This window comes from Talpa occidentalis, unplaced genomic scaffold (genome assembly GCF_014898055.3).
Source record: "Talpa occidentalis isolate TD23 unplaced genomic scaffold, MPIMG_talOcc4v2.1 talOcc4.14, whole genome shotgun sequence".
NCBI lineage: Eukaryota > Metazoa > Chordata > Mammalia > Eulipotyphla > Talpidae > Talpa > Talpa occidentalis.
In genome coordinates, this window is record NW_023601433.1 from 77,900,792 (window position 1) to 77,914,364 (window position 13,573).

The 13,573-nt window shown below is 59.0% G+C and overlaps 1 protein-coding gene across 1 annotated transcript; it reads left to right on the forward strand.

Moving 5' to 3' along the window:
* Positions 1-1,030: 1,030 nt before the first annotated feature.
* On the forward strand, positions 1,031-6,919 carry TMEM119 (transmembrane protein 119). The gene is made up of 2 exons (XM_037511017.2): positions 1,031-1,136; positions 4,764-6,919. The coding sequence occupies exon 2, from the start codon at positions 4,776-4,778 to the stop codon at positions 5,616-5,618; it is 843 nt and encodes a 280-aa protein (XP_037366914.1). The 5' UTR covers positions 1,031-1,136; positions 4,764-4,775; the 3' UTR covers positions 5,619-6,919.
* Positions 6,920-13,573: the final 6,654 nt, after the last annotated feature.

Sequence of the window (13,573 nt, forward strand, 5' to 3'; positions counted from 1 at the left end):
TGCTCCAGAGGGTCTCATCAGAGGCCCTCGCCCACCTGTGGCACTCCAGCCACAGGCCTTTCTCGGGGCTGTCCTCTCCTGGAGTGCCTCTCCTGGGTCTCTTGTTCACACCTGCTCCTTCACAGCCACGGCCTCCAGGAGGGTTCTCTCCCTATTCCCATCCTAGGGTTCCCTTCTCCCGGGAAGTCTGCGCAAACTGAGCCCTGGACTGTATCTGATTTACCCCTGAAACCTTCTTGGCACAGGACCTGGCCCACTCCAGGTGTTCATTACTCACTTGCTGAATGAATGAATGAATGAATGAATGAATGCAAGGGGTTACGGACCCACTGGATCCCCAGGTCAGCCAGAGACCCTGTGGTTCCCGGCCTGCTGCTGACTACCCTCTATTCTCTGGCCGAGCCATTGAATTCACCCCACCTATTGCCCCATCTGCAAAATGGGGTCACGGCTTCTACTCTAACTTCTCCATTTGGGGTTTTTAAGGCCACAGATCTTAGGATGTCAGAGCCAGAAGGGAGCCTAGAGATCTTCCCCACCACCCATCCCTGCAAATGGGGAAACTAAGGCTGGAAAAGGGAAGGTCAGGACCCTGGCCCTGGCTGCAGACCTGGACCCTCCATCAGGACTCCTCTATCCGCTCCCCTACACACACCCAGCTCCCACTCTGCACCCTGAGCCTTGGAAAACCTGAGTCACCACTGGAACAAGGACGGGGAATTTTTCTCCTCGCTTCCAGGGGCCTCTGAACCTCCCTGACCTCGGCCCCTTCAGAAGGGGGGCAGGCCCCAGCCCCCCTGCCTTCTGGGCCCCTGTCTGTCTGCCTCAAGCGGCCCTAGGGACCCACAGTCGGGGAGGAAGTGCCCCATCTGGTCTTCCCCAAGCATGGAGGGGCTGGGCAGAGTGTGAGCGAGGGGGGCTGTGTGTGGCCCAGAGCAGCCCCGCCCCTCCCCTGTCCCCACCCCAAACTCTCCTAATGAAATCAAGCTGGCCCCGCAGCCTGGGCGGGAGGAGAAGGAGGAGGCGGGCGGACAGCAGGAGGGCAGGGCCGCCAGCCCGGAGCAGTGACCGCTGGGGCACCGGCGAGGACACTCTCGCTCCACCTGGTGGGAGCCCGTCTGTGCGCAGGGGGACTGGTGAGTCCTGCGTCCCCTCTTCTGTGGGGGGAGACTGGGCGCCTCTTGGAGTTTAGGGATGGGGACTGGGTGAGCACTTTGGGGGCGTCCCTGTCTGTGAGGGAGCTCCAGGGCACGATGTGCCGAGCCTGCCCCGTGTGACCGGGAAGGGTGGGGGAAGGCGAGCGAGTCTGAGGGTCCTGGGTGCGCGCTGGGCCGGTGGGTGGCGGGTGTGCGTGGGTGGAGGCCGGGTGCCAGGGTGCTTGCTCCGGGGGAGGGTGGTGTGGACCAGGCTGTCCAGTCTGGGGGTGACGGATGCACTCATGTCGGGGAGGTGGGGGGGCAGCCGCATAAGTCCGTTGTGTCTGCGGGGTCTGGGCTCCTGCTGCTGTGTTTGTGTTTGTGTCCATGTTGTGTGTCCGCACTGTTGTTGCTCTCTGGATGTGTGTACACTCTGAGTCCCCAGGACCCCCTTCAACTCCCTAGCCTCTTCTCCAGGGTCCCCATCTCTGTCCTCAGAGCAGAGGATGCTGCCCTGGGGCAGAGGATGCAGGGCTTCAGCCCCCTCCCCCAAAGACCACTAATTGAAGCCAGGTTTCTGTGAGCTGCCCCTCCCCCTCTGGTCGCTAGGCTCTGGTGGGGGTGGGGCATCGTGTCTGACCCCTCAGCCTCAGGTCTTGGGGTACCTAGGCCTTAAGGGTGGGTTTGCATCATCTGCATATTCCTAACCTCGGTGGGGCCACCATGGTTTAAAACAACAGGCCCCCAGTGTCATGGCCTCCAAAGGCCTCCAAAGGGCTCCCAGCTGAGCTCCTGGATTATCATGTGGCGCCCACTAATGGACACCTACTATGTGTAGACCTTGCTATTTCTTGTCCAGGGAGGTGGCCCTCATCCCCACTGCGCTGCTGTGGGAACTGAGGATCCGAGAGGTAACATGCCGGGCCCCAGGACATGCAGCTGGGGAGCCACCTCCCCCTCCTGGGTCCTCTGTGCCGCCTCTCTGTTCAGGGCTCAGCCCCTGGGGACTGTGCAACCCTAGTCACCCCCCTTCCCCCCACCCCCAAACCATTTCCAGCCTCAGGGGGGAGTTTCCTCTTAGGCACAAGGTGCGGGGTGACCCCTGCTTTTAAAGACCTGTGGGTTTCTGAGTCCTGGAAAAAATTTGCACCAGCAGGCGAAGTCGACCTTCTCCCAGGAGATGGGGGCAGCCGATGGGCAGCAGGCTCATTCCAGAGCTGTCCTGGTCTCTGCTTCCAGGCTACAGAGGGGATGAGAGCAGGGAGAGGGATGGGGGGTCGTGACACGGGGTCACACAGCCAACACCTTCCAGGCCAGGCCGGCTCCCCACCTTCCCCAGGGAGCCAGGAAGGTGGTGGTGTGTGGAAAGGTCGTGAGTCAGGTTCTTGGCCTTTGAAAGCCTGCGATGGCTCGTGATCATCTGTCCTGTCTACTGACCCTGACCCCAAAGCTCCAGGGGGAAGGGAGGTGTCCTTTGTCCAATTCACTGCCGTGTGTGTGTGTGTGTGTGTGTGTGTGTGTGTGTGTGTGTGTGTGTGTCTGGTCCTGGATTCCTCGGTGGCCAGCGCTGAGAATTCCCTCAACGGGGTAAGAAGTGGCTCTTTTCCTGGAGATGGGGAGGCAATGAGCAGATTTACACATGGGTGACCCAGGGCCTGCAGTCACCTTCCCACCCCACCCCCCAGTTTACAGAAGGGAAATGTGAGGCCCAGTGGGGCGCCAGCACAGAGCTAGAGTCTGTGGAGTGAAGATTTGAATCCAGTCTAGCTGCCCCCCCATCAGCTGCCTTCAGAGTGAGGCCACGGGAATTTCACAGCCGACCCCCAGGAAAGCCCCCTGCTCTCCGGCCTCCACTGGCCAGAGTTCCCTCTGTGATGAGAAGCTTTAGCACTGCCCCGAGGGCAATTCTGGGCAGAACTGGAGGCTCAGGGCAGGGAGTGACTGGCCACACCGAGCTGTCTGCGGGAACAAGTACCAGAGGGGGTGGCTGGGAAGGAAGTTCATGGCTTGCCCCGTGTGACAGGGGATGTCACCCAGGGAGCAGGAGCCCATTCTCGGGCCAGCCCTGGGCATGAGCACGAGAGAGAGATTTGGCGTCACACTGAGGAAGGTTCGAATCCCAGCTCTGACACTTACCAGCTGTGTGTCCTTGGGCAAATCACTGTCCACCTCTCAGCCTGTATTTCCTCCTCTGTGAAGTGGACACAATGTTAGCCCCGGCCCCCAGAGCTCCTATGGGATGGACCCTCAGAGAAGGACTTTGGGGTAACCAGCTCACCTCAATCCTTCTGCCTTCATGTCCTGGAATTATCGTTTGCTTTTTGAAATCTGATCGGGTTTGTCTAAATGTAGGTCAGTACAGTCATTTCAAAAAATGACACTTAATTGAGAGGCCCTGGTCACTCATTGGCCCTGTGTTGCTCCTACCGCTTCCAAATCACCTCAGACACCTGCCAGATCAGCATTGTCACCTACTTGGCAGAGCACGGCATAGGCCTGAGGGGCGCTGGCTTCCTCCTCCAGCCCAGGAACTTGCTGTGTGGCCTCAAGTCCGCCCCTGCCATCCCTGAGCCGTCTCCCAACTCAGTCCCCTCAGAGCCGAGGGGGAGAGCCCCTCAGGAGGCATCCTGAGACTTTTCTGTCTTGGAGTTTCCAGCCCCAGCCAGTGTCCAGGATCCTGGGCTGTCCCCTGAGCCAGGCTGGGCGCTCAGCGGGCACATCAAGGGGTCCTGGGTTTGTCTGCCCGCCCAGGCCTCTCACCTGGGCTGGGAGAGTTAGTGTTTCAGAAGCTGTTTTCTCCTTCAACATGGACCACGAGGAATTTATTAATTAGTTGGGCTGTCTGGGCCAGATGAGGTCTGGGGGTTCATCTGGTTCCACTTAGTCGTGGTCCCCAGGACTCAGGCGCCAGAAGACTCCATCTCTGGTGCAGGCAGGAAGGAGGGTTTCCTCCTGCTTTGAGCCTGGAGGGAGGGTCAGCCCCAGGGCAGACCCTCTCAGTGCGTTTCTGGCATTCAGGCTGAGCTCAGTGTGGAGTTTTCCAAACCTACAAATCTTCTAGAGAAGACGATGGTCTACAGAGGGGCTGGAGCTGCTGGGAGGACTTCTAGAGGTGGGGACGACTCAGTTCCTTCAGTTTCTCACTTAGCCCCAATCTCATTTCTCCCAGACCTCAGCTCTTCTTGGCCAATAACTAACCCCCTCTGAGCCTCAGTTTCCACATCTGGAAAATGGGGATAATAGTACCTCCCCCACTGAGTGGATCTCAGGGTTCCATGTAAGAAACTAATAGATCTGACTCTTGGCAAACAGTAAAAGAGTAAGTTATTGACTCAGTCAGGATGCATTGAGTGAGCACTTGCTGTATACCAGGTCTGATGCAAATGCCTGAGGATGCCAAAATAAATGAGGTTCAGTTCCTTGCCACTTAGAACCTTAAAGTGAAGTCGGGGTCCAGGTGTGAACCCCATATATGAATGATCAGGGTCCCCTGAACAGTGGAAGGCTCAGACCCTGGGAAGGGAAGTGACTTGCTAGCATAGAAATGTTCTGTGTTCCCTGCACCTCCTCGAGGTCCCCTAGGCCCGGGTCCCTCCCTGACCTCTCTCCTGCCTCTGTTCCCCGTAGGTGCCAGGCAACATGGTTTCTGCAGTGGCGTCTGGCCTCATCGTCTCTTTGCTACTGCTCCCGAGGGCCCTGCAGTTGGCGGCCCACTCCGTGCCAATGCAGGCCGCCTTTCTGGAGGACCTGGGGGGCAGCGGGGAGGTTGAGGGCTCATCGGCTTCCTCCCCGAGCCTCCAGCCATCCCGGACCCCGGTACTTAGCCCCACATCGGTGGGGCCCCCGCCCACGCCCCTGGCGGGCCCCAAACCCCCCACCAACTTCCTGGATGGGATCGTGGACTTCTTCCGCCAGTACGTGATGCTCATCGCTGTGGTGGGCTCTCTGGCGTTCCTGCTGATGTTCATCGTCTGTGCTGCCCTCATCACGCGCCAGAAGCACAAGGCCTCGGCCTACTACCCCTCATCTTTCCCCAAGAAGAAGTATGTGGACCAGAGTGACCGGGCTGGAGGCCCCCAGGCCTTCAGCGAGGTCCCAGACAGGGCTCCCGACGGCCGGTCCGAGGAGGCCCTGGATTCCTCCCAGCAGCTCCAGGCTGACATCCTCGCGGCCACCCAGAACCTCAAGTCTCCGGCCAGAGCGGCCACAGGCAATGGCGAGGGAGCCAGGCTGGAGGGCAAGTCAGAGGAAGAGGCCAAGAGCGGCCCAGAGGTGGAGCAGGAAGCCCAGGGAGCTGGGGTGGCAGCAGAGAAAGCAGCAATGCAAGAGGACCCCTGTGCAGTGGTGGTGGAGGTGGCCGCAGGGGTCAGCGAAGTCCAAGAGGGGCCAGAGGGGACTCCTTCATTAGCCCAGGGGGCTGGGGGGGCAGACGGTCCCCCTGAAGGCCCCTGTGCTTGTAGCAGTGTCACCCCCAGCGTCTAAGTGGCTCAGGGGCTGCCCGTGCTGACTGTCAGACCCCTCGTGGTCACCCCCATGGGTGTGGAAAGGACCTTGGTCCTTCACTGTGCCCTGACACCCCTCCTCAGCTGCTCCCCTGCTGCAAATCCCAGCGTGTCCTGGTCCTTCTATGGGCAGATATGGTGCTCTCGCGTCTGGCCCAGGAACCTCACCAAGTTCCAGAAATATTTGCCCCGCAGCCCCAAAGGGCTACAGACCAACACAACTCCACGTGGAGGTGGGGATGGTGAAGGAGGGGGGGCCCCTCCCAGCCTCCATAAAATGATCCACAAAATCAGCCGCACAACTGCGAAACATGTGTCTAGTCCCCGTGACAGCGCAACCTCACGAGTTTCCATGCAGCCAGAAGACAAGAGCAGAGCAAGCAGGCCTTCGGCGGGGCGCCCGCTGGTGCCGCACGCACAGGAGAAGCAGCGGCTCTATCTCAGGACGGCTGGCGGGCCCACTCTTTGGACCCCCATCCCGGCTGATGTCTCCGTGTCTTTGGCCAGAGCGGCCACAGAAGTGGCCTGATTAATCAGGAAACTTCCAGGGACAGCCCTTTAATGAGCATTTCCCAAACTGGCTTCCCTGAGGAACTCTGTGGAAGAAAGATTTTGAGGGTCAGTGAGTTGGGGGAATAAGCCTCTCTGCTCCCCGTGCCCCCCTGAGAGAACCCCGGATTCTGACAACCCCACAGTGAAGGCTGCTGGGAATCTGGCTTTGCTTAGCCTTTCTCAAACTGCTTTGGATTGTGGAGTGCAATTTTCTAATATTTTTGCAGCTACAGCATGACAACTTACAGGGCACGATCTGGAAATATGTGCCCTAAGTGCTCCCAAGGGGGCCCCCCACTCTCTGGTCCAGGGTTAGGGTGTGGGGCGTGGGGGTCTCTCAAGTGCTGCCCAAACATCTCAGCCCAGGGGTGAATTTCTCATCCTCCCATGTGCTGGGTGGAGTCTGATTCCAGCCTTCCTTGTCAGACCCCCAGAAACTTCAGGGCTGCATGTGAGGCGCCTGACTATGAGGGGGTCTGAGGGGACAGGAGGGCTTTCCACACCCAGCCTGGAGCCGGGGGTCCCTGGCCCCCACCTCGCGCTCACACAGCAGCCTGTGTTCACAGCATTCCTTAGTGGTTGACAAGGGAGCTTGAGCTCCGTCTTGATTTGGGGAGGCTCTGAGGAGTCTCATTCCCCACCCCTCTCCCCAACCTCTGCACAGCTCTGCAGGTGCTGAGATACCCAAAGCTCACAATAAACCTTGATCAGGCTGAGTCTCGCCTGTTTTCTGAGGGAGCTGAGTCTGCTGGGAGGGGGGGAGGCATGTGGGCCAGATGCTGCAGGAGGGACATTGGCATGGGATGGCGGGAGGTGGGCAACCCGGGGAGGGGGTTAAACCAGCCCCAGACTTGGCCCACAGACCTGGTTCCTTGCGGCTCTGCTGCTTGCTGTGACCTGGAAAAGCCACCCCACTCTGATCCAGGAAATGCCAGCAGTGGGGGAGCTCCCCGTGGGGTGTCAGTCTCCTGCGCCCCCAGGAGTGGCCCAGGACTGGGTCTCCTGGATTGGGCCTCGCTCACCCTCACCGCACCCTTGGCTGGCTCCGGGGCTGGAGGCAGCCCTGGCCTTTGTCCCCTCACCCACCAGCTCCTCCTGGCCTTTGCAAGTTGCCAGGCACTGCTCCCCCTCCGCCCTGGGCTGCCAGCTGGAATCCAGATGTGGCCAAGCAGGGCGCATGTGCTGGATCCTCGGGTGTGATGGGGGCAGGGAGGCCAGACCCCTGCAGCCCCTTGCCTCTGCTGAACCCACATCCATCCGGAGAGGGCCAGGGTTTGGGTTTCATAACACACAATGGCCTCTGTCTGGCTCAGCGGGGAAGGGCCCTCCCTTGCTCCGCCCAGCCCGGCTCTGCCCAAGAACAGGGAGAGCTGAATACAAATACCCGAATGTCAATACCCGATGCTGTGCGTCTCTGACACGTCGCGCATCCTCTCTGGATGTGCCAGGTTCTCCTTCCTGAGCTCCCGTGGGGCCTCAGGGGCTGGGGAATGGCCAGGAAGGGCACTGAGCTTCCCCGTGACTGGCAAGGACCATGGAAGATGGAAGCAGAGGTTGGAGGTCCTTAGGGAGCAGACAGGGGGGAGTTTCCCAATCAGCTGTTTCCTGGTCAGTGCTTCCCCTTTAATGCTTGGCTGGTGGGCCCCCCAGAGGACATGGGGCGTGTGGGCTCAGCCATGGCTGGTCTCCCTCGGACTGGCGAGTGTGTTGGGGGAAGTTAAGAAATCAACCTATCCCTCACCTCTGAGCTTTTGCAGCTGCTCTTCCCTCTGACTAGGACTCTTCCACTCCGCTCCTTGCCTGCTAACTGCCCCTCATCCGTCAGCTTCTGGCCTAGGTGTCCCCTCCTCCCGGGACCCTTCTCCAACAGCCCTGCCCTGTCTCTTCCACAGTCCCCAGGGCCCAGTGACGACGACCCTGCTCACGGTCATCGTGAGCGGAACTGAGCAGACCTGCTGGACCCTGAGCGGACCCTGAGGGGAACTGCTGGCTGTGACTTTGGCCATCGCTGACCCATGGAGACTCTCAACCCCACCGGCGGGCACCAGGTCACACACGAGGACACGGGTCCAGAGAGGTGCAGCCCAGGCCACACAGCCAGGATTGCAGCCCAGCCCTCTGCTTTCAGTCTGAGTTCTCTGCTACACTCCACTGCTTTTCTGATGAATGAATGAGCAAATGCATGTGTGAATCCTGCGGGGGAGGGGACAGCAGGACCCCACCCACACTTAGAGCCCCTCCAGTCTGCTCCCACCCAGCGATGGCGTGCCCCGAGGCATCTTTCATGCACACACATCTGACTGGCCCAGCAGAGGGTGAGCTTTGGAGGGAGAGAGTGGTTGGGGGCTTGTGTGGGCTGCGCCAGGTGAAGGGGGTGTGAGAACCAAGCTTGAGGGGGTGGGGGAAGGGCTGCCACTCTTCCCAGGGATCCGGAGTCTGCCAGGGCCTAAACAGGCCCCCACTGTCCCAGGGCTCGTAAAAGCACAGCTGCCCCCAGCCTGGGAGTCTGTCCTGGGCCGGGCCTGCTGTGGCATAAAGGGAGAGGGGGAGGGTGGGCAAACCAGCCCGGACATGAACCCCCCGCAGCTAGTGTGGAAGGGGGGATTCTGGTGAAGAGTTTGGGGGTGTGAAGACCCCTCTTTCCCCTGTCGTGCTGGGCTCTGTTCGCCCCCACAGGCTGGGCATTCCCTGACTGGGGCTCCTGTCCAGAGCAGGAGAAACTCTCACTTGGGCGGGCGCTGTGTGGGACACAGCCCAAGCCCTCTGCCCAGGGGAGGGTGGTAGAGGCCCTGGGGTCAGACTGCCTGGGTGAATGCCAGCTCCACCCCTTTCCAGCTGTGTGGCCTTGGGCAAGTCAGCTCACCTCTCTGGGCCTCTGTTTCCATCCGGGTAAAGAGGGGGTGGTGGAGGCGAGCGGGAGGGAGGGGTAAGGAGATGTGAGCTTTGCAGTCACTGCATTTCCCAAGAGGACCCTTGGTGCATCTCCTCCGCCTCCCGCCTCCCGGGGTGTTGACAGTGGCTCCCCAGTGCTGTGGGGCCCTTCTTGGGTCTCCTTCACGGAGCCTGGGAATTATCCAGTCTTCCCTGTGGGATAACAACCCCTCGTTCCGAGGCGGCCCAGGAGCAAGTGCCAGCTCATAGGCTTTGTTTTCCAGCCATAACTATTTGACGGTCGCCCGCTATGTGCAGGGACTGGGGCACACCGTGCGTGCAACAGTGTTCGCTCGGAGGAGATGGAAATGAATCAAACAACGATCCAGCCGCAACCACGATATAATGGCATAGCTGGTGTTTGTGGATTCAGTGGGCATGTGTCCGGCGCTTGGCTTTTTATTGCTTTTCTGAAATATAGTTGATGCACAATAAAAAGCACACATTAGACTGTCCAAATTGGTGATTTTGACATCTGCATATACTCAGAAAGCCCTGGCCACAGTCAAGATAACGGACATATCTGTCATCTCCCAAAGTTTCTTTGCAACGTCGTACTGTTCCCCTCCCCCCCTCCCCAAACCGCCAGGTAAATATTGATCTGCTTTCTGTCACTATGATTCATGTTTTAGTTTCTTCAATTTCATATAAATGGAACCATACAGTGCATATTCTTTTTTGGGGGGATGAGGAGGAGAGTCTGGTTTCTTTCGCCGAGCATCAATATTTTGAGATTTGTTCACGCTATTGTATGACTCGATAGGTCCCTCCTTACTCTTGCTGAGTAGCATTCCTTTGCATGGGATGTGCCACAATCTAGTCACCTGCTGATGGCCTTTTAGGTTGTTTCTTGTTGTAGAGAATAAAGCTGCTAAGAACTGATATTATTTTACTCCTACGACTTTCTTAACGAGGTGGTTGTTAGTTCTCTCCATTTTATAGCTGAGAAAAAGGGAGACTCAGAGAGGTTAAGTAACTTGTCCGTGGTCACATAGCCAGGAATTGTGGCACAGAACCTTAAACAGGGGAATACTTGGGCTAGGTGACTTTAGGGGGGACCTCTAAAGTTCAGAGGACCTCTGAACCCTGATGTAGACAAGCTCCTCATTTTATACTTGGTCATTTGAGGACGAGATAGGCGCTGGGACCCACCCAGAGCTGGGCAGGAATACAGGTCTCTGGTGGGCAGCCTTGTGCTGTGTCCAGCTCTGCTCTGCTTCATCCTGGCTCTTCCCCTGGTGGGGGGCGGACCCGGCCTGTCTGGAATGGGACAGGGATTTGCCTTATTTTCAGGAGGTTTAATTTCGGATTCCTCTGGCTGCTCAGGAATAGCAGGAAGGATTTGGTGATGGCTCCAGGCCTGGGAGGCTTCCCCACAGCTGCTCCCTCTTGCTCAGATGGGTCCAGTGTTGGCAGTGGCAGCTGCAAAGTATAAAATAGTCTTGCTCGTAAATTCTCATTTCCCAGGGTTCCTGACACCAGAGGCCTCTCCGCTGCCCAGCAATGGCATCCCGCCGCCTGCTGGGGCCCTGCACCTGGAAGGCTGGAGGGTCCAGGTTTAGGGTGGCCACCCTTTCCCTTAGAGTTTGGGGGGCTGAACTCAGCTGGAGGGTCTGTATGGCATAGGGGCTGAGAACTGGGGAGCAAGGCAGACGGCAGTAGTGGGACATGCAGATATGGACCAAGGAGACTCAATGACCAGAGCTGTGTGACTTTGGGTAAGTCAGATTACCTCTCGAGCTTTACCTCCCCCTTGTAAACTGGGAGGGCCGGGATCAAGCCCTTGCCCTGTCCCCACTCCCCGCTCCTCCTCCGAAGGCGTCCAGGTGAGTGGAGGAGAACGCACTTCACCGAGCGCGGGGCGGTGTGCGCGCTGGTTAGGGCGCAGGCTTCCGATGACCTGGGTTGGAATCCCAGCTCTGCCATTTCCCTCTGTGTGACCTTGGGTAAGACACCTGACCTCCCTGGGCCTGAGTTTCCTCCTCTGTGAAAGGGGATAAACGGCGGCACCTGCGTGGAAGGGCTGGCTGGAGGTGCGCTCATTCACCGCAAGGGCCTGGCTGCGCAAGGAACGCGAACTTCTGTCAGCTGTAGCCTGTGAAGTGCTAGGGGGAAACGTCTGTCTCCACTGCCTGGTGGTCCGGAGAGTCGCCTCTTCTTTCCAGGTTTAGGTTCAGAATCGTGAGTTCAATTATTCTTCTGTGCTTGAAACTTGAGTCTTAAGATATTTTCTTGGAGGTCAGGGCAGCGTCCTAGAAGTGTCGGAGAAAGCAAAGCGATGCCAGTGCCAGGGAAGTCCCATAAACTCCGGGATGTGGCTGCAGAAGGGAGACAGGCTCCTGCTGCCCTTTGGGGGCCACCCCCGCCGTGCACCCCTCTGCAGGGATTTGGCGCCTGGTGGGGACCAGGGGTCACGCAGCAGCTGTTCCCTGTCTCCCTCTGGGGGTTGATGACCCCTGCAAGGGCTTAGACATTGTCTGGGTGAGCATGGCTGGAGACACGGCTAGTCACAGGGTTGGGGAGCCAGGGACTTGGGTCCATCTGGGGCAGGCGCCGGAGTTGGGGGTGTGAAGGGTGGGAGGGGTCCCAGTGGGATTAGTAGCCAGACCACCTGGACGGTCTCCCCAGCCCTCTCTGTTGTGTTCCCATCTTTGGCTGATAAGAAGCCAAACCTTTATCAGCACCCACTCTGGGAGGAAATGCCTGCAGGTGCAGGTGGGGCTGGGGGAGGCCACCAAGGGTCTGCACCCTGAAAGACTCGGGTTCAAATCCCAGTGTTGGAGTTCCACCGCCGGAGCGTGGCGCTGCGTCCAGGAGAGAGAAAGGATGCCATTACTCTTGCCCTTGCTGCTGTGGAAGCTCTGAAGCGGGCGCTGTGGGCAGTTCTGAAGTCTGATATTCCCTGGCCTCTCCTCCTGGCCCCGTGGCTCAGAGTATAGTATTCCCCTGGGTACCTAGTAGGTGCTCAGTGAGTGCTCCGTGGGGAGCGTTGCGCTCTCTTCAAGGAGAGCCCAGCATGAGGAGCAGAGGGAAGGGGACATGGCAGGGGCTGGACGTCTCTGCATCTGCTCTGGGGAAGGCTGTGATGTCGGGGCTCAGAGAAACCCCTGACCCCAAATCTCCCACCTCTGCCCTCCTTCAGTGTTTAACTCCCACCACCTGGTCCTGTTTCTACCACTTAATGAGCACCTACTGTGTACTAAGGACTCAGCACTTCTGTAACCGGGCCGTCACCAAGCTGAGGGGTGCACAGGAAGACAGGGAGGCTCAGAGAGAAGTGACTCGCCCAAGGCCACACAGCCGGAGGGTGCCCGAACCTGGCTGCTGGGATGTTGGACCCCAGGACCCCTGCTCTAACCTTCACTGTAGTCGGCCGCGAGGCTATTCCCGGCTGAATGATTAAGTGCATGAGTGCAAGAGAACAGGTTGAGGGAGGAGGCCCAAGGCCAACATGTCCAAACCTCCGCGGGGCCCCACAGGTCGGCTGGCAGCAGCGGGGGTTGTCATGGCTGCCAGTCCTGTGTCCCTGTGGTCTGCTAGGCAGGAAAGGGCAGCAGAGGGGCTTTGACCACAGCCCCCCGGGGCAAGCCCTTCTTGCTCACAAACAGCAGCGCAGGCAGCTTGCTTGGGGGCAAACGCCCTTGCTCCGGGAGGGCAGCAGTCCAGCCCCTCCACCAGCACCTGCCAGGCTGCCTTTGTCCACATTTACAGCCTTCACAGAAGGGGGGCGGGTGCCCAAGTTCACATGACCGTGGATGACTCCAGGGCCCTTGCTCCTGCCCAGAATGCTGCATGGAGGAGATGCTGGGAGCCCACCACTCTGGGGTCCAGGCCCACCGCCCTGCAGCTCTCCTGAGACTTGGCAGTGGAGGCTCCAGGGCTGCGGTGACCCTGGGTCTCGGGCTCTGGGGTGGAGGTCGGGTGTGCCGTCCCTGCATCTTTGACAAAGGGAAGAACGAGGCTTGCTCGGGATTTCAGTGAGCTGGTGGGCCCCAAACTCTGCGTTCCTGGGTGAGGCGTTATCCCCACCCCTGGAGTAACGGGCCACACGATGCTGTTTTCCCCTAAACATAAGTCGCTTTCCTCTCGGACAAGAAGGTCTCGGAGAACTTGGCTTCCTCCTTGTCCTTTAGGCCTCCCTGGAGCAAGCGATTTTTAGTGGCATTAGAAGGGATCGCCCAGCTCCTTTGGTGTCTCCCCAGCACCCCCACAGACCGCACTGCCAGGAAGCCCCTCCTTCCATCTGACCCGCATTGCCCAGGCTGGGTGAGGGCGGCTGGGTGCACGGAGCTCCGGCTGGGGCTGGGCCAGCCACTGGGGGGCCAAGTCAGAACACTTCTGGATGTTTCCCACGACCTCTCGTGAGATAAGAACATTTGTCTTTGTCCAGATCTGATCTTCACAATGTCTGGTTTTGAGCTGGAGTGAAAGATACGGTAGTGTCTGCCCGCG

Coding starts and splice junctions, on each gene's coding strand:
- TMEM119 (XM_037511017.2), top strand. CDS start 4,776: ATGGTTTCTGCAGTGGCGTCTGGCCTCATCGTCTCTTTGCTACTGCTC.